This window comes from Erythrolamprus reginae, chromosome Z, assembly GCF_031021105.1.
Source record: "Erythrolamprus reginae isolate rEryReg1 chromosome Z, rEryReg1.hap1, whole genome shotgun sequence".
Taxonomy (NCBI): Eukaryota; Metazoa; Chordata; class Lepidosauria; order Squamata; family Dipsadidae; genus Erythrolamprus; species Erythrolamprus reginae.
The window spans coordinates 3575408-3603402 of NC_091963.1; the positions used below are offsets into that span (position 1 = coordinate 3575408).

The following is a 27995-nucleotide window of genomic DNA, read 5'->3' on the forward strand; positions in this document are numbered from 1 at the left end:
CGGCTGGCTCGGCCAGGCGGGTTTACGTCATCTCTTGCGTCTGTGACGTCATCCCCAGCGCCGTTCTACCAGGCTGCTCTTGGACGCGGCCGGAACGTACAGTGCTCCCGGATACGGGGCGGAGCTTGCCTGGGGCGGCGGAGCCCGATCATGGCCCGCCCCGTCTCTCTGAGTCATCCTTCTTGGACACGGATCCGGTTTGGCTCCTCATGCGGTGGCGGCACTTCTTGTCCGCTGCGGTTTCAGGTGAGTGCAACATGTTCGGGGTTCCCCCACACCCCATTTTCGACTTTTGCGGTGTGCTGCGGAAATGTGCCCCCCCGGATCCCGCACTGCTTCGCGTTGGTTCCACCAAAGTTAGGATGCTCTGCATTCTTTCCTTTTGCTTTCTCCTAAGGGCGTTTAGGTGACCGGGAGTGATGGGTCTCGTGGTTGTCCCGGCGTACGTGGGAATGCGGCAATTTTTTTTTTTATAAACAGAATGACCAATGCATTAATTTGAAAAATTACTACTGGGCTACTCTGAGGTCATCTAGTCCAACCCCTATTCCATGGATCAGACCACCCATTGGCTGAAGTAGAAAGGGATGTATCCCCTCTCCCCGTCTAGGGATCAGTGAAAACAGCTAAAATGGGAAAGGGTCCCTAGAGGTCATCTAATCTGACCCCAGCTAAATCCAGGATCCCCTGGAGCGTTTTTAATAGCTGACCAAAGAAGGGCTAATTTTCTCTGCAAGTCCTTGATTTATGACCCCAATTGTGTCCAAAATTTCTGTTGCTAAGCAAGGCCATTGTTTAGTGAGCCACATCCGATTTTTTAAAGATTATAGTTCCCATCAATTGTTGGATACTGGGCTATAATCCAGATCCCCTAATTTCTGGGGATCCTTTAAAATGATCTAGTTACCCATTACCCTGAATGCAGCCAGGCAGAATCATTTATTTATTTGTTTGTTTATTTGTTTGATTATTTGATGATTTGATTTGATTTGTATGCCGCCCCTCTCCGTGGACATTTTCTTTGATGATAAAGGTCTGCCTTCTCGATTTAATTTTATTTATTAACCTGTTTATATGTGAGGTCCTGAGCTTGGTTTGGGGTTTTTTGGGGGGAGACGTTTCAGTACCAAACTAGGTAACATCATCAATGCTGCCTGATTATCCCCATTCTCTTTTAGCACTATGTTTCCCTAGCTAGGTCATGAAATGTCTGTAATAAAACTACTAGGCTCAGAGACCACCTAAAAACATCACAGTCCTCCTCCTAGCAGTGATGATGCTACCTAGTTTGGTCATAAAATTTCTGGAAGAAAACTGATTGACTCATACTTATGACGATTGCAGTATCCTGGGGGTCATGTGACCCTCTTTTGCGACCTCCTGACAAGCAAAGTTGGGGTAGACAGATTCACTGTGTAACTAACTCAACAACTGCAATGATTCACTTAACAACTGTGGCAAGAAATGTTGTAAAATGAGACAAAACTCTCTTTAAAAATGCCTCACTTTCTCAGAAATTCTCAGGACTGAAATGTCAACTTCGTCAATTACTTGGAATTCTTTAACCTCAGTGAAATTCTGTCACATTCTGATTAGAATAAAATCTGAATGATAATTGGTTCCAAGAATCCAGAAAGGATGTTGAAATAAAACTGATATATTAAACATCTTCAATATTCTGAAATCAGTTCTGATGAATATTTAGGAATATGAAGATACGTTTTTTTGAAAATCTAAAAATTTATTTTCTGAGAGATGAATGGAAGTTCAGAATCTAAGGGCAGATGCCAGATTAAATATAAGGAAGCATTTTATGTGTCCTTTTGGTAATTATTAAAGCTGTGCTGGAGCTGTCCGGTTATTTACAGGATGACAAGCAACTGAAGCAGGAAATATCTAATTACTGCTTCTTTCGCTGGGAAACACATGTGCTGTGCTGTTCCCTGTTAGTGAATTTCATGCATGGCTTATAATGCACAAAACAGCCTTTGAGAGCAGGGTAAATTTCCCAGTAATTTACCTATACCCTTAGTGAACATTTATGCCCTCAAATTGTGATTGAATTCCAGCTGCTTTCAACAGAATCAATGAGATAAAAAGCATGTCAGAACCAGAAACAAAACACAGTGTAAATTAATGAATTAAAATTCAGATAATCCTTGACTTACAATGGTTCGTTTAGTGACAGTTCCAAGTGACAATGACTGATCGTTTTTCCATTGCAGCATTTCCCCTAATGTGATCAAAATTGAGACTTGAGCAACTGACTTGTCACTTTTCTTTCTTTCCTTCCTTCCTTGCATCCATCATCCATCCATCCATCCATACATACATACATACATACATACATACATACATACATACATACATACATACATAGAAACATAGAAGTCTGACGGCAGAAAAAGACCTCATGGTCCATCTAGTCTGCCCTTATACCATTGTCTGTATTTTATCTTAGGATGGATATATGTTTATCCCAGGCATGTTTAAATTCAGTTCCTGTGGATTTATCTACCATGTCTGCTGGAAGTTTGTTCCAAGGATCTACTATTCTTTCAGTAAAATAATATTTTCTCATGTTGCTTTTGATCTTTCCCCCAACTAACTTCAGATTGTGTCCCCTTGTTCTTGTGTTCACTTTCCTATTAAAAACACTTCCCTCCTGAACCTTATTTAACCCTTTAACATATTTAAATGTTTTGATCATGTCTCCCATCCATCCATCCATCCATCCATCCATCCATCCATCCATCCATCCATCCATCCATCCATCTATCTATCTATCTATCTATCTACATCTATCTATCTATCTATCTATCTATCTATCTATCTATCTATCTATCTATCTATCTATCTGTATCTATCGATCTATTGATCTATTCTGTGTTCTGCCTTTATGATTTTCACAAATACCTCAATGTGGCAAACATACCAACGATCAATATACCTTCTACCTCATATTTTGCCCACAACGACAACACTGTGAGGCAGATTGGGCTGAGAGAAAGGGATTGGCTCAAAGTCACTTAGTTGGCTTTGATTCCTAGGATGGAGCTAGAATTCTCAGTCTCCTGGTGATTGGCCCAAAGCCACCCAGGTGGCTTTCTTGCCTCGGGCAGAACTAGAATTCACTGTCTCCCATTTTCTAGCATGGTGTGTCCAAACCAGCTCTTAAGAGACCACACTTGTAGTACTGTGTACAGTTCTGGTCACATCACGTCAAGGATAGAATGGAACTGGAAAAGGTGCAAAAAAGGGTAACAAAAATGATAAAAGAAATGGAGCCCCTCCCTTATGAAACCAGGTTGCAATGCCTTGGTCTCTTTAGCTTTGAAAGACGGCATTTAAGGGGTGACTTGATCAAAGTGTATAAAATCATGCATGGGATAGAAAAGGTGGATAGAGAAAAATTCTTCTCTCTATCACACAATACTAGGACAAGGGCCACTCCCTAAAGCTCATAGGTAAGAAAGCGAGGACAAATCAAGGGAAATATTTCTTCACCCAGAGGGTCCTTGGAATTTGCAGAAGAGGTCGTGACAGCTGTCAGCCTGGATAGCTTCAAGGCAGGATTAGACAAATTCATGGATGTCGAGTGTATCGGTGGTTATTGAAATGGATGTCCAAGTGCCGCCTCTATGTTGGTTGAGGCAGGCAGGGTTCCCTTGGGTCTCATTTGTTGGGGGTCAAGGGAAAGGGAGGGTCTTGCCTTCTCTTTCTGCTCAAGATCCCCATGGACAATTGGGGGGCCACTGTGGGACACAGAATGCTGGACTCGATGGGCTTTGGCCTGATTCAGCATGGCTCTTCTTAGGTTCTTGTGTTCTTATGTTATTAGCCACTTAACCTAGCCACTAGGCCAGGGATAGGCAAAGTTGGCTCTTCTATGAATTATGGACTTCAACTCCCAGAATTCCTGAGCCAATCATGCTAGCTCAGGAATTCTGGGAGCTGAGGTCCACATGTCATAGAAGAGCCAACTTTGCCTACCTCTGCATTAGGCCAAACAAGTTTCAACTGCATTCTTTTTTATCCACTTCCTTCTTTGCTCTTCGCCTTATACCTACACCATGAAAGGAACAGACCAAATTTCTGTAAAACCATGTTGTGGATTGCAATAATCTGGCTCCCAAATTATTCCTTTCTGTACTCCTTGATCTTAATTTAACGACTTGTACACCTCTTTTTTCCTTTTTTCTTTTTGCTGTCCTTGGACCCATGATTGTAAAAGCGGTTTTAGATTAAAGCGTTCTATAAATAGGAAATAAGATTAGCAGTGCTTAATTGGGAAATGGGTTTTTTTTTAAGGCTTCCTAATCATCTTTTCTTTTAGTTTTCTGAGTTTTACTTGCTCGTTGCCGTAACAGCCAGCCTCATCAGACATCGGCACCTGCAGGGTGGATTTTATGCGCGCTTCTGCAAATATCCCTGAGGATGTTTGGTTTCGAACCCGTGGCCTTTCTCCCATTGGTTTTGCTTGTCTGAAGGTCTCGCAAAATGGGACAGTGTGACCCCTGGGTCACGGAACCATCATAAAACCATGGAAGTGGCTGCGTGTCTGAATTTTTGAGGGTGTGTGTGTGTGTATAATTTTTTGATTTTTTTCTCTCCACACCTTACAGAAGTACAAATTCACATACCTGCAAATTGCAATACAATACAATGCAATATAATGTCAACTACCAAATTCTTAATCAAAATTCTTAATTGTTTATCTATTTTGTTTCAGTACAGTATATAGTGATCCCTCGTTTTCCGCGGGGGATGCGTTCCAAGACCACCCGTGAAAAACAAATTTCCGTGAAGTAGAGGAAAGATATTTTTTAATGTATTTAACGAGTATGTTGTCGTGAGCCGCCCCGAGTCTTCGGAGATGGGCAGCATACAAATCTAATAAATAATAATAATAATAATAATAATAATAATAATTTGGACTTTTTAAACAGACTCTTTGCATTAAAAGGTCATTATATGTTTCTCAGCTGGAACTACATGTGATATCCTACCAGTTTCTTTAATAGAGTAATAGAGTAGAAGAATTTTATGAATTTTTAATGGATTTAATGGATTTAAGCCCCCTTTGAAAACTTGTGAAGTAGCGAATCCGTGAAAGATGAGTCATGAAGTAGCAAGGGATTACTGTACTGTACATCATTTATCTTGTGCTACCTCGTTTTCTAATTTCAGATTTCAAAGATTGTTTTCTGTTCTCATTCGGGTTCAAGATGCTAATAGCTCTCAAAATTTCTCTTGGCTATTTGCTTTTTTCTACTAAAACTATGCCATAGTGCTTCACTCCATTTCTTATATAGGTAGGTAAAATGCAATAGTTCTTGGCTTACAAAAGGTCATTCAGATAGAATACAGGGCGTCCCCGACTTACGACGTCGATCCGTTCCTATGGTGGATCGTAAGCCAAATTTCGGTGTAAGTCGGGATCTTCCTCCATTTCGCTCTAACGCTGTCTCGCCTGATTCCCCCCAAGCCTGCAGCATGGCTAACTACACTAAAGTTCGATTTGAGCTTTGAATATGCAAATTTGAAGGGCCTTGCTGCCCCTGGGTCACCACATCATGACGTCACCATGTCGACTAAAAATTGCCTGCTTGCTAAAGCGCTTCATTTGCGCCTTCTTCCAACCGCCGCGGTTCAGAAAGCACCGGAGCCAGCGAATGCCAGCGATTCCGGAGCCCGCTGCCAAAATTTGGGGCAGTGAGAGCGAACGAAGCGAGCGTAGCGTGGCAGGAGGAGGGAGGCCGGTTTCATGTCGTAACCACGAAACACCGTAAGTCGGGGACAGTGTAACCCGGGGAGCCCCTGTAGAATAGAATAGAATTCTTTATTGGCCGTGTGATTGGACACACAAGGAATTTGTCTTTGGTGCAGATGCTCTCAGTGTACATAAAAGAAAAGAGACATTTGTCAAGAATCATGAGGTAAAAAACACTTAATATCATAGGGGTCAAATAAGCAATGAAGAAACAATCAATAGTAATAGCTCTGGCCCAGCTCCTGCCCCAAGGAATGTGGAAGTGGAGGTGGGGGAAACATCCATATGCCACAGGCCTGTTTTGCTCCCAATAGAATCTGCCGACGAAGCCTCCTCTGACGAAGGAAGCGTGAGTGACAAGGAAGAGGGGAGTTTGACAGACAGCCCAGGAGGAGATCAATCATCCTTATCATCCCTAGATTCTGAACAAGAACTTATGACGGACCCACGCATGGCTAGAGTGATGCATAGGAGAGAACAACTGAAGGATTATTACAGGAGATAAGTGAGGCCACCTGTGGTTGGGTGGGGCTGCTGTAATTAGTGCTACAGATAAAAAGAGCAGTGTGCTGGTTTACCCCTGTGGAAGTTTATCTGATTCATAGTTTCGTCAAGATCGTGGTTTGCTGTTTCCCTGTTCAAGACTGTGTGTGGACTTTCTGGACTTTGGAATTGGACTCAATTTCTCAGTTACTGGGTGAGAAGTTGGATTGCATTTAACCTGTGCCTTGTGTGTAGCAGAAAATCCCTTTGACATTTAAAAAGGGAGTTTTTTCTGCTTTTCTGTTGATAAAGACTTTTGGTTTTCCTTCTATCGTGTGGTGTGTGTCTTTTTGGACTAAGTACCCTGCAATTATGAGCAGTTGGGACACGCCAGCAGAACAATTAATAAAAATCTGAGTATACAAACAACAAGTTACAGTCATACATCTATAGTCATACATTTAGTGACCAAAATTACAAGAGTTGACTTACGGTCCGCTTTTCTTTTCTTTTTTAAAAAATATAATCTTTATTGAAGATAAACAGGGGAGGGGATACATAAAGCAAAAGGACTATGTGAATATTGGTAGAAATGTATGTGAGTGGATACAGTTATAAATCACACTTATGACCGGTTGCAGTATTCCTGGGATCATATGATCAAAATTCAGGCGCTCAACAACTGACTCAAGTCCTGAGGTCATGTGACCCCCTTTCGTGACCTCCCCACAACCGGGTCAGCGGAGAAGCCAGATTCACTTAACAACCGTGTCGCTAACTTAACAACGGCAGTGATTCACTTAAAAACTGTGGCAAGAGGGTTCTTAAAATTGGGCGAAACTCACAATGACATAGAAACATAGAAGTCTGACGGCAGAAAAAGACCTCATGGTCCATCTAGTCTGCCCTTATACTATTTTCTGTATTTTACCTTAGGATGGATCTATGTTTATCCCAGGCATGTTTAAATTCAGTTACTGTGGATTTACCAACCACGTCTGCTGGAAGTTTGTTCCAAGGATCTACTACTCTTTCAGTAAAATAATATTTACTCATGTTGCTTTTTTGACTGCCTCACTTAGCAACGGAAATTGTGGTCGTAAGCCGAGGGTTACCTGTACTTCCCCAGTACCACCCATGGAAAGCCTTTAAAAAAATTATTATTAAACTCCCCTTTCTAAATTTAAGAGCCGTGAGCTTTTGGGTGTGTGTGTGTCTTTCCTGCCAATGCTAATTAGGATTCTTCCCAGTTAGCTTTTTCCTAGGGATCGTTCCCTCGTCTGGATGGATATGTTAAATAAATGATGGATATATAAATTAAACGATGTCGGCGGCGCTTCTTAAATCGCCTTCTGTCCAAAGGCAGAGTTTGCCTCCTCCAAAGCTAAGCTCGCTCAGTCTTTAAGCCATTAATAGCAGGAGCCAAAGTGTCTACAAGCAACCAGGAAAGATGATTAAGGGGATTGAGATCGTCCCAAGGTGAAGACCAGATAATTGAGACTTCAGACACTCAGAAACAAGCTGTTATTCCCTCCGCGTTGCCTTCTTCTCCAAGGTGATCCGGAGACGTCCATTTGCTTTCCTGGGAACGTACGAAAAGGCAGAATTTTGTTTTACAGTACCGAAAAAAAAGCAGGGTGGAAGGTAAGCTGAACAGGGCCGCGAGAAAGCAACCATCTGATCTTAACGATGATTTTTTCTCTACCCCGATTCGGTTCGGCTTAATGGCAACCTTGTTCTATTTTTATTATTTTCAAAAACCGCTTCTTTGCTGTGTGGTTCCCGAAGGAGCTTGCTGGTGGTTTTGCTGTGGGTGGGTGGCAAGAAAGATGAACCACGCGTTAACGTGTTAATTGCATGAGACATTATTCATCACCTTCTGGTGGAGAGGCATGGAGAGAAACCTCAAAAGAAATAAACACCAAAAATCTGGACAGTTATATACCGTATTTTTTAGAGTATAAGACGTACTGGAGTATAAGACGCACCTTAGTTTTGGGGGAGGAAAATGGGAGAAATCTGCTTACCAGGGCTTTAAAAAAACTTTATTCAGGGAGAGTAACAATGAAAGAGCTTGCAAGCCAGTAAGAGCTGGGAACATCGTTAGCACCTGGAAAGATACATTTGGAGCAAGTAGAGCAATGGAAAAAATCCTGCAAAGATTTAGGGCTTGGAAAACATTCTTTGCAGAGAGTAACAGTGAAAGAGCTTGCAAGCCAGTAAGAGCTGGGAAGATTGTTAGCAGCTGGAAAGATACATTTGGAGCAAGTAGAGCAATGGAAAAAAATCCTGCAAAAACTTAGGGCTTGGAAAACATTCGTTGCAGAGAATAACAATGAAAGAGCTTGCAAACCAGTAAGAGCTGGGAACATCGTTAGCACCTGGAAAGAAACATTTGGAGCAAGTAGAGCAGTGGAAAAAATCCTGCAAAGACTTAAGGCTTGGAAAACATTATTTGCAGAGAATAACAATGAAAGAGCTTGCAAGTCAGTAAGAGCTGGGAACATCATTAGCACCTGGAAAGAAACATTTGGAGCAAATAGAGCAATGGAAAAAAATCTTGCAAAAGGCTTGGAAAACATTCTTCCCCGAGAGTAACAATGAAAGAGCTTGCAAGCCAGTAAGAGTTGGGGACATCATTAGCACCTGGAAAGAAACATTTGGAGCAAGTAGAGCAATGGAAAAATCCTGCAAAGACTTAGGGCTTGGAAAATATTATTCGCAGAGAGAAACAATGAAAGAGCCTGCAAGGTCAGAGCTGGAAAGATCAGCAGCAGCTATTTAGGGCTGGGGAAAAAAGCTACATTCAGAGTATAAGATGCATTCAAATTATCAGCCTCTTTTAGGGAAGAAAAGGATGCGTCTTATACTCCAAAATATGGTAAATGGAGAACATCCAGGAAGCCAGATTTCAGATTTTAATGAGAGTTGGAATGTCTTCTCTATTGATTTTGCTTGTCCAAAAATTGATGACATAATTTTGGGAATACAGCAATGGTCATAAGTATGAAGGAGCTGCCAAATGTCTGCTGCGAGGGTTATAATTGTGAAAAGCGGTTATTATTTTCCGACTTGTTGCATCTTTGAAACAACAAAAAACTTTCTGTATTCGTCTATAGAGCTTCTCTGTCGTTCCACTCATGGTTGTCCCAAAGGTGCTTTTTCAGGAGGCAAAAATAGATGACCTTGTTTTTTTCCTTTCGAAGATGTTTTGCTTCTCATCAAGAACGTCCAGCTTTACAAGTTGCTTCCTGGAAAAAAAAAGCACCTTTTGGGACAACCATGAACCTGGATGACTGAAAATCTCTACAGACTTTTAGCCACACAATTTGGGATGAGGACCCTTTGGATGGTATGAACGGGTTTCCAAAGAAATTGGGACCATTTGCACCTCTCAAGTGACCCTGTGGATGCAGATAAATCTCCAAGTGGCCTCAACGACCCTCTAAAAGGATGCAAATGACCAGTTGTCTGCAAGGGATATAAATCCTTCCATTCCCCACTATCTTGTTAGAGTTGAAGAACCTCCTTGGATGAGAAGCGAAACTTCTTCAAAAGAAAAAAAATAAACAAGGAAGTCCAGTTGCCTCCTGCAAAACTCATCTCCATTGCTTCTTATTCTGCCTTCTGGTGCTCTGGAGAACAGCTTGACTCCCTCCTCTTTGTGGCAACCCCTCAAATATTGGAAGATGCTATCATGTCACCACCCCCTAGTCCTTTGGTTAATTTCAACGAGACCGGGGCCAGCAACCATAAACATTCAAAGAGGCATTTGGATCCATTTCCCACAGAAAAGAAAACATCGGGAGCCACAAAAACCTTTCGACATCTAAAATGAAGATAAAACTGCATATATTGTTTGGTTTTTTTAAACCTTTATACTACATTATTTTATTTAAAAAAATGATAGTGTGTTGCATTTGTGAAATCAATGAACTGCAACATTTTTATATTTTTGCATGCAATTTTTTGAACTCTGAAAAAAATAGATGGGTCGGAAAGTTCAATAAATTGCGTGCTGACATAGTGGCATTGTGGATGCATGGTTTGAGCGACAGAGAGCCGCAGTGAGGAGGTAAAGGAGCCACACATGGCTCTAGAGCCGCGAGTTGCCGACCCCCAAACTAGACCAACTCAATTCCTGCCTATGTTTTATATATGTTTTGCTCCCTCTATATATATATGTTTTGCCCTCTAGTACCCTAATCATCGTTGTTGCTCTTCTCTGCACCTTTTTTTAGAGTTTTTGGGGCTGATGAGCTATATGCCATCTAGCTCCAGCTAAAGGATAGGAATGATTTGTTTTGGGGTTTTAAAATTGTTATTATTATTTTTTTAACTGTACGCCAAAAATTTAATCAAATTTGATTAATTTAATCAAATAAATTAAATTTTGATAAATCATGGGAGGGAAGTGTTAGAAATCCCAGGGTGTTCATATTATGGATTGCTGTGGGCATTTCATGGCATCGGACCAGAATATCTCCGAGACCGCCTTCTGCCGCACAAATCCCAGCGACCGATTAGGTCCCACAGAGTTGGTCTTCTCCAGGTCCCATCGACTAAACAATGTCATTTGGCGGGTCCCAGGGGAAGAGCCTTCTCTGTGGCGGCCCCGACTCTCTGGAACCAGCTCCCCCCCGGAGATTAGAACTGCCCCCACCCTCCTTAACTCATAATAATAATAATAATAATAATAATAATAATAATAATAATAATAATAATATATTGGATTTGTATGCCGCCCCTCTCCGTAGACTCTTTGTATGGACCCCATCTCCCCCGGGCCTATACAATTTATGTATGGTATGTTTGTATATATTTTTGATTAATAATGAGGTTTTTAAAATGTTTTTAAATTATTAGATTTGTTATGAATTGTTCTATTATTGTTGTGAGCCGCCCCGAGTCTACGGAGAGGGGCGGCATACAAATCTAAATCAATCAGTAAGTAAGTAAGTAAGTAAGTAAGTAAGTAAGTAAGTAAGTAAGTAAGTAAGTAAGTACGGTAAGTAAGTAAGTAATTTCCACTTGCAAGCATTGAGAAAGCTAACTTTTAACAGGGGGAAACATTGCAATGCGAACTGGTGATGAAGGTAAGTGGAACCCAAACCTGCGAGGAATATATTGTTAATTTCAAGAGTGGACACAGGTTACTGTCTCCTGCTACAGGTGTTCCTAAAAAAACATTTATTTCTGCAGAATCAAGGTGGTATAATTTTGCACTTGCTTCGTTACAATTGCCCTCTTTTCCTGGTATTTCCCTGTTTCAAAGGTCATCGTTTCATTCTTTCAAATACTAACTGCAGTTGCTATGGTAGTTTACAGTTTACTTAAGGTTATGGAGATAACAACAGCCAATCCATACAAACCTAAGCAGGAAAATGTTCCAAAATGAGTCCAAGGTTCTAAGAGCCAGGTCAGGGTCATTATCCAGCCTGAAAGTCAAAAGAGTTTCATGGGCAGAATTCACATATAGGCAATAGCCAAAGTGGATTGTTTCCCAAGGAAGAGAGGTCAAGGGTGCTTTGTAAATCAAGCAACATGTTGTTAATAAGGAGATTTACTCCCTTGTTTGGAGCCCCATAGAACATTGTTGGCCTGATCCAACTCCACAGAGTTGGGATTGTTCTCAATCAGTCTTAATTTTTAATATTTTATGTATTTATGTATATATGTATGCATATGTGTGTATTTATTTACTTATTTCATGCGTTTATTTGTTCACAAATAAGGCAGTGAACAATAATCAACACACCTTCATCCCTCAACGTTTTCACCATCACCACCACAATACTTTGAGGTCGGTTGGGCTGAGAGTGAGATTGGCCCAAAGTCACCCAAGAGGCTTTTATATCTAAGTGGGACTAGAACTCACTGTCTCCTGGTGATTGGCCCAAAGTCACCCAGCCCACTCAGCTTTCATGCCTAAGGTGGGACTAGAACTCACTGTCTCCTAGTGATTGGTTCAAAGTCACCCAGCCCACTCAGCTTTCATGCCTAAGGTGGGATTAGAACTCACTGTCTCCTGGTGATTGGCCCAAAGTGACCCAGACCAATCGACTTTCAAGCCTAAGGCGGGACTAGAACTCACTGTCTCCTGGTGATTGGCCCAAAGTGACCCAGACCAGTCGACTTTCAAGCCTAAGGCGGGACTAGAACTCACTGTCTCCTGGTGATTGGCCCAAAGTCACCCAGCTCAGTTGGTTTTCATGCCTAAGGTAGGACTAGAACTCATTGTCTCCTAGTGATTGGTTCAAAGTCACCCAGATGGCTTTTATGCATAAGCAGGACTAGAACTCTCCATCTCCTGGTGATTGGGCCAAAGTCACCCAGCCCAGTCTACTTTCCTGCCTAGGGTGGGGCTAGAACTCACCACCTCCTGATGATTGCCCCAAAGTCACCCAGATGGCTTTTATGGCTGAAATAAGACTAGAACCCATGGTCTCCTGCTTTCTAGCCCAGATCCTTGACCACTAGGTCGGACTGTTGCTCTTTTCCTGGGTTTCTAACCACTTGTCATTTCCACCCACTGCTCCCTTCCCCTCTTCCTGCAGTGATGAAAGGACCAAGGCCAGTGGTGTTGAGTGGCCCATCAGGAGCGGGGAAAAGCACTTTACTGAAGAAACTTCTCAGAGATTATGACAACGTCTTCGGCTTCAGCGTCTCCCGTGAGTGAGCCCTGGTTGGGTGCAAAGGGAAGTGGTGCGCATGGGGTGGCCGGCCGGCTGAACCTTCCAGACACACGTCGTAACCCTTCCAGCTAAAACCCGGGCAGTTACATTCACACATTCGGACTCTGCTTGGGTCATCCTAGCTCCAGCTGCTTCTTTCGTTGCCTCGGCTGTTAGAAGCGATTCCAAATTATGAATGGATTAAATATATTGTGGGTTTGGCTCACGCCGATTATACAAATGCAGCTGGTCCTCAACTTATGGCCAAAACGTACTTCCCAAATTTTTTGTCGCTAAGCAAAACATTTTATCAAGCGAGTTCTGACCCATTTTGCGACCGTTTTTTGGCACAGTTGTTAAGTGAATCACTGTAGTTGTAAAGTGGATCACATGGTTGTTAAGTGAATCTGGCTTTTCCATTGGCTTTGCTTGTCAGAAGTCACAAAAGGGGATCAAGTGGCTGTCAAGTGGTTGTCATAAATATATCTCCAGGACCGCCTTGTGCCGCATGAATCCCAGTGACCGAGAGGTGAGACAGCAGAGGTGGGTTTTGAGGAGTTTACGAAAGACAAGGAGGGTGGGGGCAATCCTAATCTCCGGGGGGAGTTGGCTCCAGAGGGTCAGGGCCGCCACAGAGAAGGCTCTTCCCCTGGGTCCCGCCAGACGACATTGTTTCGTCGATGAGACCCGGAGAAGGCCAACTCTGTGGGACCTTAACTGGTCACTGGGATTCGTGCAGCAGAAGGCGGTCCCGGAGATTTTCTGATCCAAAGCCATGAAGGGCTTTATAGGTCATAACCAACACTTTGAATTGTGATCGGAAACTGATCGGCAACCAATGCAGACTGCGGAGTGTTGGTGTGACATGGGCATATTTGGGAAAGCCCATGATTGCTCTCACTGCTGCATTCTGCATGATCTGAAGTTTCCGAACACTTTTCAAAGGTAGCCCCATGTAGAGAGCATTACAGTAGTCGAACCTCGAGGTGATGAGGGCATGAGTGACTGTGAGCAGTAACTCCCGGTCCAGATAGGGCCGCAACTGGTGCACCAGGCGAACCTGGGCAAACGCCCCCCTCGCCACAGCTGAAAGATGGTTTTCTAATGTGAGCTGTGGATCGAGGAGGACGCCCAAGTTACGGACCCTCTCTGAGGGGGGTCAATGATCCCCCCACAGGGTAATGGATGGACAGTTGGAATTGTCCTTGGGAGGCAAAACCCACAGCCACTCCGTCTTATCAGAGTTGAGTTTGAGTGTGTTGACACCTATCCAGACCCCAACAGCCTTCAGGCACCGGCACATCACTTCCACTGCTTCGCAATTTGGGAGTGGCAGGTCAGGCTGGGCGAACCGCAAGATGCACATCCTACCTGACACTTGTACCGGTACCTCCATCACACATTCCTCGGCGTTGTGTCCAGGACAGCCTGATCTAAAAGGAAAACGCCTCACGAGTTCGAGAAGTTTGATTGAGCTCGTGAGGCATTTTTCTTTTAGAACGGGGTGACCTGGACACAAGGCCGAGAAAACATGACGGAGCTACCGGTACAAGTATCCCTGCGATGTCGGGGTGGGGTGTCATGCCCGCCCCCGTCATCACTCTACACCCCACTCAGGGTGTGCACCCCACTATTTGAGAGGCATCGCATTAAGTCAATGCAGGGCTAGGAAGGATTATAAGCATTATGGAGTGTTTCTCCTCAAAACAATTATTATTTCCTACTTTCAGATACTACAAGACAACCACGACCTGGGGAGGTCAACGGAAAAGGTAAGACACAAACCTAAATTGAATTGTCGCTTTCCTCAATCTGGATCCCGTAAACAAATTATGATTCCCAATCAAACCTAGTTAACGTGGGCCAGATGGTCTTTGATTTACAACCACAATGGAGCCCACACAATTTTCATTGCTAATTAGGACAGTTTAGTGAATTATGCCTCATTTTACGGCCTTTTTTGCCACCGTTGTTAAATGAATCACTGCAGCTGTTAGGTTGTTAAGTGAATCTGGCTTCCATAGTTGACTTTGCTTGTCAGAAGGTTGCAAAAGGGGATCACATGAATCTGGGACACTGCAACCGTCATAAATACGAGTTAGTTGGCAGGCGTCAAGGTTTTGATCAGTTTACCACAACGGTCGTAAGTGTGAAAACCTGTCATAAGTCACTTTTTTCAGCGCCGTCGTAACTATTATTAAATGAACTGTTGTAAGTCAAAGATGATCTCTTTGTTAAATTTTAAATCCTGACATTTGATCCGAAGTTCAAGATTAATCCTAATTTTCTTCACAAACAGCCTTGTGAGGTAAATTGCAGGAGAGACAAGGGCTTCTCTGAGGGAAAGTCCTGCAGTTGTGAGGATTATTTTGGGTTTGCTTCAAAATAATTTTAAAAAACTATTGGAAAATAGCTAAATAATTTAAAAATAATTCAGTGAATTATTTTGATTTTAATGTGGATGTATTTTTATGTCTGATGAGAATTACGTTATGGTAAGATCCAATAAATTTTATAAATAAATAAATAATAACTAAATAAGGAATTTATGAGTCCCATTGAGATTGGGCGGCAAAGAAGTCGAATCAAATAAATAAATACATAAATAAAGTTTTACTTTAGTAAAAAATAAAAATGGAATACAGTGATCCCTCGATTTTCACGGTCTCGATTTTCGCGAAATGCTTTTTCAAAAAATAATAATTAAAAAATACTCCACGGGTTTTTTTCTATACCACGTTTTTTCGCACCCGATGACGTCATACGTCATCACCAAGAGTCACTTCTCTCTCTCTTTCTCTTTCTTTCCTGTCATTCTCTGCTTCAATCATTTTCTCATTTCTCTTTTTTCTCCCTTTTTCTATCATTTCTCTCTCTCTCTCTACCTTCCACTCTCCCCCCTCTTGCTCTCTCTCTCTTTCTCCCTCGCCCTCTCTGTGAGAACGCCTGCCCCCACCTCTCCTGCAGCCCCCTCGCTGATAGCTGGGACGAAAGTGCTCCCCCTCCCTTTCTCTTCCTTTTTCTCTATCCTTTCTACCTCTTACTCTTTCTTTCTCTCCCTCCTTCATTCAATTTTCTCTCCCTCCCTTTCTCTCTCTTTCCTTTCTCTCCCTCCCTCCCTGTGCCTGCCCTGCGCCACCCAACAGGGATGGACAGCCCCTGATTGTCGGTTCGTCGCCCCCCCCCAGAGGGAGATCGGGCTGGCGAGGGCGTTGGATCCGCGTCCCCAGCCACCGGAGGGAGATCGGGCTGGCAGGGGCAGTGAATCCACCTCCCCAGCCGGGCGGAGGGAGATCGGGCTGGCGAGGGCGTTGGATCCGCATCCCCAGCCACCGGAGGGAGATCGGATTGGCAGGGGCGGTGAATCCACCTCCCCAGCCGGGCAGAGGGAAATCGGGCGGGCGGGCGGGGGGCAGCCAAAAATGGTGTTTTTACTTCCGCGCTGCTACATCGCGGAAAATCGATTTTCGCGGGAGGTCTTGGAACGTAACCCCTGCGAAAATCGAGGGATCACTGTACTTTACACATTTCAATTGTTCCTATTTTGAGGCTTCTTTGATTTTTTTTAAAAAAGTGTTTGTTATTTATTTGTTCATTTATTAAATTTTACTTGCCGCCCATCTCGTAACAAAGTTATTTGATAACAGTTGATTTGTTAATAGTAATTATTATTTTTATGAGAAAAAATGGATCTTTATCAGAAATTTTCACTTCAGTAAAAAAACAAGTACTACAAATTCCAATTCCTAATTTTCAATCCCCAGTTTTGAGGTTTCTTTTATTTTTTAAATAGCTTAATATTGAATTATAAATAATTTTTAACAAATAATTATAATAATTATAGTTTTATAAAAGATTATAATATTTTTGTTAGAAGTTTTTACTGAAGTAAAAAAAGAAAGATGAAATGCTACAAATTTTAATATTCTCCAAGTCTGAGGTTTCTTGGTTTTTTTTAAAATACTTTAATAATTTATGTATGTATGCATGTATTTATTATTTATTTATTTATTTAAAATACTTTCATAATAAAATATTTAAAATACTTGGAGAGGGGCGGCATACAAATCTAATAAATTATTATTAAATTATTAATTGAATTATTGAGAAAAATTGTCTGCTAATAATTCATAAGTATTAATAATGTTTATAATATATATGTTAAGCAAAAAAAAAATCACTCACATGAGGTTAAAAAAAAGAAAAAAGAAAAAGAAAGTGGTGAAAAATAATACAGACTAAAAAAGGGAAAGAAAAGATATACAGTAATACCTCAAGATACGAACTTAATTGGTTCCAGGGGGAGGTTCGTAAGACGAAAGGTTCGTAAGACGAAACATTGTTTCCCATAGGAAACAATGTAAAGTCAATTAATCCGTGCAACCAAACCCCCCCCCCCCCGCAAAAAAACGGCTTTCGGCGACTGCTGGGAAGCCGCGCGGCTGTTTTAAAAGGTGACAGCCGGCCTGGGGGGCTTCCCAGCACCCCCCCGAACCCGGGTTCTGGGTTCGGGGGGGTGCTGGGAAGCCCCCCAGGCCGGCTGCAACCTTTTAAAACAGCCGCACGGCTTCCCAGCTGTCTCCTGAAGCCGAACGCCAAAGCCGAACTTCCGCGTTCGGCTTCGGGAGACAGCTGGGAAGCGGCGCGGCTGTTTTAAAAGGTCGCAGCCGGGCTGGGGGGCTTCCCAGCAACCTCCCGAACCGAACCCGGGGTTCAGAAAAATTTTGCCTCTTCTTACGAACTTTTTTCGAGTTACGAACCGGTGTTCGGGAGGCTTCTGGGAAACCCCGCCGCCCGGTTGTCACCTTTTAAAACACCCGCGCCGCTTCCCAGCTGTCTCCGAACGCAGGTTCGTAACTCGAAAAAAGTTCGTAAGAAGAGGCAAAATTTTTCTGAACCCCGGGTTCGTATCACGAGTTGTTCGTAAGACGAGGGGTTCGTATCTTGAGGTACCACTGTATAAAGAAAAGACTTTCAATCTTGCTTACTAAGGAACCTATTGTCCTGTTCTGTTCTATTCATTAAACCCATAAATAAGAAAACATTGGTTTTTTTCCCTATGCGTTTACTTGTTCTTTTTTGAGTTGTTCTCGAAAGTGAGAGAAGATGTAAGAGGCCTACAATCTAAGAACGCTGAAGAACCCAGTAATGTCTCTTTGTAAAAACCTGGTTTGTTTCTCACCCTAGATTACCATTTTGTGACCAGGGAAGAAATGCAGACAGAGGTGGACGCGGGAGAATTTGTGGAGCACGCATCATTTTCGGGCAACATTTATGGAACGAGGTAGCGTCTTTGAAGCGGATCAGATGTTTTGCTTCTCTAATGGTTTGTAAACATGAGGACTAGGCCCTTAGATATACAAAAGTATGGTATATAACAAATGCCCAGGTATAGCATAGGTGGTACCTGGCTCAATAGTAGTAACTGTGGGGAGAGAATCACTGACCCCGAGAGGGTCCGCAACTTGGGCGTCCTCCTCGATCCACAGCTCACATTAGAGAACCATCTTTCAGCTGTGGCGAGGGGGGCGTTTGCCCAGGTTTGCCTGGTGCACCAGTTGCAGCCCTATTTGGACCGGGAGTCACTGCTCACAGTCACTCATGCCCTCATCACCTCGAGGCTCAACTACTGTAACGCTCTCTACATGGGGCTACCTTTGAAGAGTGTTCGGAAACTTCAGATCGTGCAGAATGCAGCTGCGAGAGCAATCATGGGCTTCCCTAGGTATGCCCATGTTACACCAACACTCCGCAGTCTGCATTGGTTGCCGATCAGTTTCCGGTCACAATTCAAAGTGTTGGTTATGACCTATAAAGCCCTTCATGGCACCGGACCAGAATATCTCCGGGACCGCCTTCTGCCGCACAAATCCCAGCGACCAGTTAGGTCCCACAGAGTGGGCCTTCTCCGGGTCCCGTCGACTAAACAATGTCGTTTGGCGGGACCCAGGGGAAAAGCCTTCTCTGTGGCGGCCCCGACCCTCTGGAACCAGCTCCCCCCCCCAGAGATTAGAACTGCCCCCACCCCCCTCGCTTTTCGTAAGCTCCTTAAAACCCACCTCTGTCGTCAGGCATGGGGGAATTGAGATATTCCCTTCTCTCTAGGCCTATACAATTTATGCATGGTATTTTTGTGTGTATTTTTGGTTTTTAAATAAGAGTCTTTTAATTATTTTAAATATTAAATTTGCTATATGTTTTTCATTATTGTTGTTAGCCGCCCCGAGTCTACGGAGAGGGGTGGCATACAAATCTAATAAATAAATAAATAAATAAAATAAACTGGGCATGGCTAGTTTAATGGAAAGAAGGACCAGGGGAGATATTTTTCTAATATTTGAGGGGAAATGCCTGAAAGAGGAGGGGTCCACTAATTCTCCAGAGCACCTGAAGGCAGGACAAGGAATAATGGATGGAAACTAATCAAGGAGAAGCAACGTAGAACTAAAGAGAATTTTCCCGACAGCGGAAGTGCATACCGCTACTGTTTCTATCTTAGAGATTAATACACCTACCTAATATGTAAGTAGGCCTGGGTTCAAATCCCAGAAGGGTATGGCTAGCTGATGAGAGCTCAATAGCTAGAAATCGATCTATGCTAGTCTCCCTTTTATTTCCTTGTCGGTAATTTCCTGACAGTGAGAATAATTAACCCGTGGAACAACTTGCCTCCAGAAGTTGTGAATGTTCCAACACTGGAAGTTTTCAAGAGGAGACTGGATGGTCACTTGGTCTGGAATGGAATGCTTGGGCAGAAGAGGTTGGACCAGAACAGTGTTTCCCAACCTTGGCAACTTGAAGATATTTGGACTTCAACTCCCAGAATCCCCCAGCCAGCATTTGCTGGCTGGGGGATTCTGGGAGTTGAAGTCCAAATATCTCCAAGTTGCCAAGGTTGGGAAACACTGGACTAGAAGACCTCCAAGGTCCCTTCCAATTCTGTTTTTGCTCTGTTTCTCATCACCTCTAAAATAGAAATTTAAAATACTTGCAGAATTGTTTTTTCAGAGTGTATAAACTCTTTGTTTTTTAAAAAAGACAAGAGCTGTAACCACTCCTCTTCCTTCTCCCGGCCAGCAAAGCCGCCATTCAGGCTGTGCAAGCTCAGAACCAGATCTGCATCCTAGATATTGACCTCCAAGGGGTGAGAAACATCAAGAAGACGGACCTGAACCCCATCTATATCTCCGTTCAAGTCCCCTCCATAGAGATCCTGGTGAGAGCTCGGGTTACTAATGTTTGTAGTTTCAAGGTTCGAGGTAACATCCCAACTGAATCACAGTCCAAGTCAAAGAACTGTATTTTTTGGAGTATAAGACACACTTTTTTCCTCCCTAAAAGACGCTGGTAATTTGGGTGCGTCTTATACTCTGAATGTAGGGTTTTTTCTCCAGCTCTAACTAGCTGCTAATGATCTTCAACCTTGCAGGCTCTTTCATTGTTACTCTCTGCAAAGAATGTTTTCCAAGCTCTAAGTCTTTGCAGGGTTTTCTTCATTACTCTAACTTGCTCCAAATAAGTTTCTTTCCAGCCCTAACCAGGTGCTAGTGATGTTCCCAGCTCTTATGCTTGCAAGCTCTTTCATTGTTACTCTCTGCGAAGAATGTTTTCCAAGCTCTAAGTCTTTGCAGGGTTTGTGACCCAACTAGATAACATCACCAATACTGCAACGGAGTGAGGTTTCTAGAGAGGAGGAGGATTGTGGCTCCTTGGTGCTCTTTGAGCTGGGTTCTTTTCTTACAAACATCTCATGATCCAACTAGGGAACATTATCAGTGCTGGAGGGCAGGGGAGTTTGCTCTGTTTATATAGAGCGGTTTGCCCCGTCATTATTGGTGGGGGTCTTCATGGTGGTTCCTTGATCAGGCCATTTACACCTTCTAGCACTGATGATGTTACCAATTAGGTCAACATCTGCAAGAGAAAAACACCAAGCTCAAGCGATCATCAAGAACCCCAGAGTCGTCATCCTCCTCTCCACAACCCATTCTCCCCTTTAGCCTTGACGATGTTGCCTAATTGGGTCATGAAACATCTGCAGGAGAGCTCAGAGAGAAACAAGGACCCCAAAGTCCAGGGGTCCCCAAACATGGCAACTTTAAGACTTGTGGACTTCAATTCCCAGAATCCCCCAACCAGCCATGCTTTAAGATGGGTGGACTTCGACTCCCAGAATCCCCCAGCCAGCATGCTTTAGAATAGAATAGAGTTTTATTGGCCAAGTGTGATTGGACACACAAGGAATTTGTCTTTGGTGCAGATGCTCTCAGTGTACATAAAAGAAAAAGAGACTTTTGTCAAGAATCATGTAGTACAACACTCAATGATTGTCAGAGGGGTCAAATAAGCAATGAAGAAACAATCAATATTAATATAAATCTTAAGGACACAAGTTACAGTCATACAGTCATTAGTGGGCGGAAATGGGTGATAGGAATGATGAGGAAAGAATAGTTCTTTTACAGCCCTCTCTAAACAGTTTACAGACTCAGCATATTTGTCTCCAACTATCTGGGTCCTCATTTTACCCACCTCGGAAGGACGGAAGGTTGAGTCGACCTTGAGCCTGGTGGGATTTGAACTGGTGAACTACAGTCAGCAGAAGCAGCTTGCAGTACTGCACTCCAACCACTGTGCCACCAAGGCTCATCAACATGACAGGGAAAGGAAGAATCCTGGGTGAGAAGTGTAATAAGTAGCTCGGACTTGAATCTTCAGAAACCTCAAGCATGTACAACTTCCTTGTGAACTCTTCCAAATATTGAAGAACTGGATTTGTAGCTTCCCAGAATATCTCCTAATTTAGTCACTTCTATACCGTGTCACAGCTTTGGTGGGAAATGTAATAAGTAGCTCAGCCTAGAGATTTGGAATGGAATGGAGTAGAGTAGATTAGAGTAGAATAGAATAGAACAGAATTCTTTATTGGCCGAGTGTGATGGGACACACAAGGGATTTGTCTTGGTGCAGATGCTCTCAGTGTACATAAAAGAAAAAGAGACATTTGTCAAGAATCATGTGGTACAACACTCAATGATTGTCAGAGGGGTCAAATAAGCAATGAAGAAACAATCAATATTAATAAAAATTGCTTTATTATGCTTTAAGAGGGGAGCATTTCCACTTCCAGAGTCCCCCAGCTAGCATGCTTTAAGAGGGGTGGGCTTCAACTCCCCCCCCCAGCCAGCTATGCTGGGAGTTGAAGTCCACAAGTGTGTTTTTTTTTAATTTTTTTTAATTAATTTTCTTGAAATAGACAGACACACATACAAACATTTAAACATAAAGTGGGGGATGCATTTCCCCCGCTTCTTTTGAAAGTATACATTCGAGTACAGAAAAAGAATACATAATTGAATATATGTTAAATGTTAAAAGGTCTAGTAATTTTTGGGTTAAAGTTTTACAAATCTTAAGTACAATGTCAATATTAGGTAAAGTTCTTAATATATTGCTTATACGTAAACTAATATAACATAGTCATCAAAAAATACCTTTAATGTAGTTTTAACTACTATACTAATATACCATAATCATCAAACAAAACATTTAAACTAATTTCAACTACTATACGTATATAAACCAAAATTCTTAATATGTTACTTATACATAAACTACTATATCATAGTCATCAAAAAATACATTTAAACTAGTATTAATATTGTTATCACCTAGGTAAAAACAAATACAAAAAATTAACTAAAAATAAATTTATATATCTTGTTTTTTCTTATCTATCCATTTATAAACATTGTTCCATGTTTCATAAAATTTAGTATCTTCTTGATCATTTAATCGTCTTGTCATCATGTCCATTTCAGCGCAATCTAATATTTTAACTATAACTTCTTCTTCCTTGGGGATTTCCTCCCCTGAAGTCCACAAGTGTTAAAGTTGCCAAGTCCTTCCCACTTCCTCCTCATCTTCTAACACAGATAATGTTACCTAGCTGGGCCATGAGATGCTTGGAAAAAAACCCTAAAACTAAACCCCAAGCTGAGAGACCACCGAGAACCCCAAAGTCCAACCCTGAGCTACAAATACCTTCTTCTATCAAGACCTTTATCCAGAAATGTAGTATGGAACCCATACCACATCTCAGACATCAACACCCTTGAAAATGTCCAAAGATATTTCACCAGAAGAGTCCTTCACTCCTCCACTCGAAACAGAATATCCTACGAGACTAGACTTTCAATCCCGGGCCTAGAAAGCCTAGAACTACAGCGCCTAAAACACGATTTGAGTATTGCCCACAAGATCATATGCTGCAACGTCCTACCGGTCAATGACTACTTCAGCTTCAACCGCAATAACACAAGAGCACGCAACAGATTCAAACTTAATACGAACCGCTCCAAACTTGACTATAAAAAATATGATTTCAACAATTGAGTTATCGAAGTGTGGAACTCATTACCGGACTCAATTGTGTCAACCCCTAACCCCCAACACTTCTCCCTTAGACTCTCCACGATTGACCTCTCCAGGTTCCTAAGAGGCCAGTAAGGGGTGTACATAAGTGCACTGGTGTGCCTTTCGTCCCCTGTCCTATTGTCTTTCCTTTCTTTCACCTATCTTATATATTCTCTTCCTTTCATATATCCTCTCCTCCAAGTTCCCTTTCACCCTCTTTTATATTATCACATGTCTATTTTTCTTCCCATGTATTTGTGTATTGGACAAATGAATAAATAAATAAAATGCAAAACGCCATTGTTTCCTTCCTTTCCCCAAAGGAGAAACGGTTAAGGGAGAGACAGACCGAGACGGAAGAAAGTTTACAGAAACGGTTGCAAGCTGCTGCCACTGACATGGAACTCAGTGAGTCAATTTGGAGACTTTTTTTGGGGGGGGGGGGGATTCTCTCCTGGTCCCCAATATGGGGGAAGGGGGTTTGGTCCAAGCGTTAGTGAAGGAGATCTTCTAGAATGAAAAGAACAATGGAGGATCAAGCCTGGGAAAGGTCAACCTCAATAGGAGGTTTGTCTGGTGTTAATCCTGGGGGTGGGGAGCTTTTCACCCCCTCAGAGAGAGTCCACAATATGGGCATCCTTCTCGGTCCACAGCCTGACCTTGGAACATCATATGTCAGCTGTAATGGGCTTCTGCCCCCAGTGCATAAACTGTTTGTTGAATACTTAATAGTTTTTCTATTGTCCTTCCTTCTCTACTACCTTAGCACGATCCTTCAAATTACTTTTAAAACAGGAAACAATTAAATAGTATGTTTTTACCCATGAATGCTTTAATCGTTTTAATCATTATCTAGAACTGAACTTTTATAGCAATGAAAGAAAATTGAGCTACTTGCCTAACCTGTTACCCTGTTTCCCCGATAGTAAGACACCCCCGATTGTAAGACGTATCAGGGGTTTCAGGGGGGTTGGCTAATATAAGCCGTACCCCGAAAGTAAGACATATGTCTTACTTTCGGGGAAACACGGGGGTATTGCCGCCTCCCTCTCATCTAGCTGCGCGCCGCCTCCTGCCCACGTCCGCACCGTCCCCCTCTCCATACGTCGCTGCATCTGCCACCTCCCTCTGATCTTAATGAGCGCCGCCTCCTGCCCACTTCCGCGCCACCCCCCTCTCCATACGTCACCGCGTCTGCCGCCTCCGTCTGATCCAAATGAGCGCTGCCTCCTGCCCACTTCCGCGCCGCCCCCCTCTCCATACGTCACCACGCCGTCCCCTGCACTTGTCACTGCCGCCTCCTGCTTAAAATACGGTAATGCACACAGTATTAATCATACATCAGTAAAACATACACACTGGCATACTGGGGTATCATCTGCTGTTTTGTGGTGAATACAATACTGTTCAGGTTGTTAATAAATGTTAATTTTATGGTTAAAACAAAAAATTTGACAATTTTTTTCCAATATAAGACATACCCCGAAAGTAAGACATAGTGGGGCTTTTGGGGATAAAAAGAAAGTAAGACACTGTCTTACTTTCGGGGAAACACGGTATCATACCGAACCTTGTGGGTTCCGCTCTATGTTGTAACCTGCTCTGAGTTCTCGGGAGAGGAGCGGCATATAAATCCGATTTAATAAATAAATAAAATAAATAATTTTTATGAATTCTGCCAATCAAAAGACACGGCACAGGTAGTCCTCGATTTACAACCATTCCATTTGGTGACCATTCAAATGTTAAAACTGCACTGAGAAAGTGACAGAGCAATTTTTCACATGTCGCTCCAGCATCTCGATAATCAGGTGGCTCAAATTTGGACGCGTGGCAACTGACTTATATTGCATGTGTAGAAGCCAGACTTATTTAACAACCATCTCGCTGAGCAATATTTTTTTTTGTCTCAGTTGTGGTCGTAAATCGAGGACTATCCAGTCTTTTTTTTTTTTTAGTCTGTCCTACCTCACAGGGCTGTGGTTGTAGGACAAACAAAAATGAAGAAAATTGTCCTATTTATGAAGGTGGCTAATTTCTGGGCGACCTTTCATCGTCTTTTTGCACCCTACAAGGTGTGAACCTGGGTTGTGAGTGAGTCTAAAACCTTCTAATCTCTGGTTTCTGCTAGGTAAAGAATCCGGCCTTTTTGACATGATCATCATTAATGATGACTTGGAGGAAGCTTATACAAAACTGAAAAACGTTCTGGCCGAGGTGAGTCTTGTGGGACTTTGTGGGAAAGCATCCTTCACAAATTCAATTCCCAAGCAGTTTCCTGGGTCACAAATATCTTTTGTTAAAACCATTACAGCTCTTGGGAACTACTACTATTATTATTATGTCAATACAACACAGCAAACAACAATTATTAACAATTATTATTATTATTATATTACTATTATCATCAATACAACATAGCGAACGAGATCACTATGCTGGATTTCGTATTTCATCACCAGTCGGGCGCTTCCCAAGCACCTAGGACTGTGTGATGTAGCGGCGAATTATGTTTGCTGATCCCAGGAAAGTGGCCTTTTGCAATTGACAGATGGAGATTTTGTCAATTCCAATGGTTTTCAAATGTCCACCGAGATCCTTTGGCCCTGCGCCCAGCGTGCCAAGTACCACTGGGACCACTTTCACGGGCTTATGCCAGAGTCGTTGCAGCTTGATTTTTAGATCTTCGTATTTCACTAATTTCTCTAGCTGCTTCTCCTCAATTCTGCTGTCCCCTGGGATTGCGATGTCGATGATCCATACTTTCTTTTTCTCCACAATCAGGATGTCTGGTGTGTTAAGCTTCAGAATTCGGTCAGTCTGAAGTCGGAAGTCCCACAGTAGTTTTGCTTGCTCATTTTTGACCACTTTTTCGGGCTTATGATCCCACCAGTTCTTTGCCCCACTGGTAAATGGTGGTTCTGGCACAAATTCTAGTGGATCATTTCTGCCACAGCATTCTATCTATGCTATTATTATTATTATTATTATTATTATTATTATTATTATTATTATTATTATTTTATTCCCCCCAAAATAGTAATACACAGCAAACTAGATTGATATGCTGGATTTTGTATCACAATATTTATTATTTATTTACTTATTTATTAGATTTGTATGCCGCTCCTCTCCGTAGACTCGGGGCGGCATATTACAAGTCAAAACACATTAATAATAATAATAATAATTTATTTATTTAGTCTATGTAAGAACAAGACAAAAGATATGAACGCATAACACACAAACCACGTAAATATATATAATAATTTCTATGGGGTTACAAACTTAGCTTCGTAACTATATGTCCAGCTTAGCTGTCCAAGGCATTGTCTTTGAGTTGGGTTTCTCCACCCTGCCCAATTTTGCACAAATATGGTAGTCCTTGACTTGCGACCGCAACCAAGCCCAAAATTGCTAAGTGATAGTCCTTAAGTGAACTTTACCCCATTTTACCACCTTCTTTTCCATAGTTGTTCAGTGAATCACTGTAGTTTTTAAAGTTAAGAGACATGAATCTGGCCTTCCCCCCCTTGACTTTGCTGGTCAAGTCCCAAAAGGAAATCATGTGACCTTGGGAGATTGCGACCACCATAAATAATAATAATAATAATAAAAATAATAATAATAATAATAATTTATTGGATTTATATGCCGGCCCTCTCCGTAGACTCAGGGTGGCTAACAACAATGATAAAACAGCATATGACAATCCAATAATAAAACAGCTAAAAACTCTTATTTACAAAAACCAAACATACACACAAACATACTATGCATAACTTGTAATGGCCTAGGGGGAAGGAATATCTCAACTCCCCCATGCCTGGCAATATAAATGAGTCTTGAGTAGTTTACGAAAGACAGGGAGGGTGGGGGCAATTCTAATCTCTGGGGGGAGTTGGTTCCAGAGGGCCGGGGCCGCCACAGAGAAGGCTCTTCCCCTGGGTCCCACCAAACGACATTGTTTAGTTCACGGGACCCGGAGAAGGCCAACTCTGTGGGTCCTAACCGGTCGCTGGGATTCGTGCGGTAGCAGGCGGTTCCGGAAGTAATCTGGTCCAATGCCATGAGTCAAGTTGCCAAGCATCTGAATTTTGATCATGTGAATGGTGCCAGTCATAAGTGTGAAAATGGCTGTAGCTCCAGGGGGTTTTGTACTGCTATTATAACTTTGAACAGTCAATAAATGAACAGTTGCAATTCAAGGACTATCTACAGTTTACATTTTGCAACAAAAGGGAATCTTTCCATCCCTATTGACAAAAAAGTTTGAGCGACATAAATCAGTAAAATTCAAATATATAAATTCTCCTGTGTCCTATTTGGGATCTGGATCCTTCTGGGGATTTCAGAGGCTAAAATCTAGTCCGTTCTGTTTCTCGTAGGAGATCGAGAAAGTGCAGGAATCGAAGAAAACATGAAATTTCCTGGCCCTGGAGATCCACCTGAGCTTTGGAGACATTCCTCGATGTGTTTCGTTGTGATTATTATTGTGTTGTGTTTGAGAAAAACACTCGTAAATCCACCCAAATGTATAAATACTCATAACATTCCTTTTTAGCTCGCTGCTCCTGTGAAATACTGTACTTCCTTGACACTTTCTATTAAAGGAGAAATGTTTTCCGTCCGGTTAATTCTGCTTGATT

General features: G+C 42.3%; 1 protein-coding gene across 1 annotated transcript; it reads left to right on the forward strand.

The window, feature by feature from the left end:
- Positions 1-25: 25 nt before the first annotated feature.
- On the forward strand, positions 26-27983 carry GUK1 (guanylate kinase 1). Its single transcript, XM_070726818.1, has 8 exons — positions 26-246; positions 12814-12927; positions 14661-14702; positions 18118-18214; positions 20008-20146; positions 23670-23754; positions 25478-25563; positions 27735-27983. Exons 1-8 carry the CDS (start codon positions 210-212, stop codon positions 27768-27770), a joined length of 636 nt encoding a protein of 211 aa, XP_070582919.1. The 5' UTR covers positions 26-209; the 3' UTR covers positions 27771-27983.
- The last annotated feature ends 12 nt before the right edge of the window (positions 27984-27995 follow it).

Bases quoted from the DNA above. Each gene is read 5' to 3' on its own strand.
- GUK1 (XM_070726818.1), top strand. From the start codon at position 210: ATGCGGTGGCGGCACTTCTTGTCCGCTGCGGTTTCAG. The intron at 18,215-20,007 runs GTAGCGTCTTTG...TCTCCCGGCCAG, and splicing joins GGCAACATTTATGGAACGAG to CAAAGCCGCCATTCAGGCTG. The intron at 20,147-23,669 runs GTGAGAGCTCGG...CTTTCCCCAAAG, and splicing joins TCCCCTCCATAGAGATCCTG to GAGAAACGGTTAAGGGAGAG.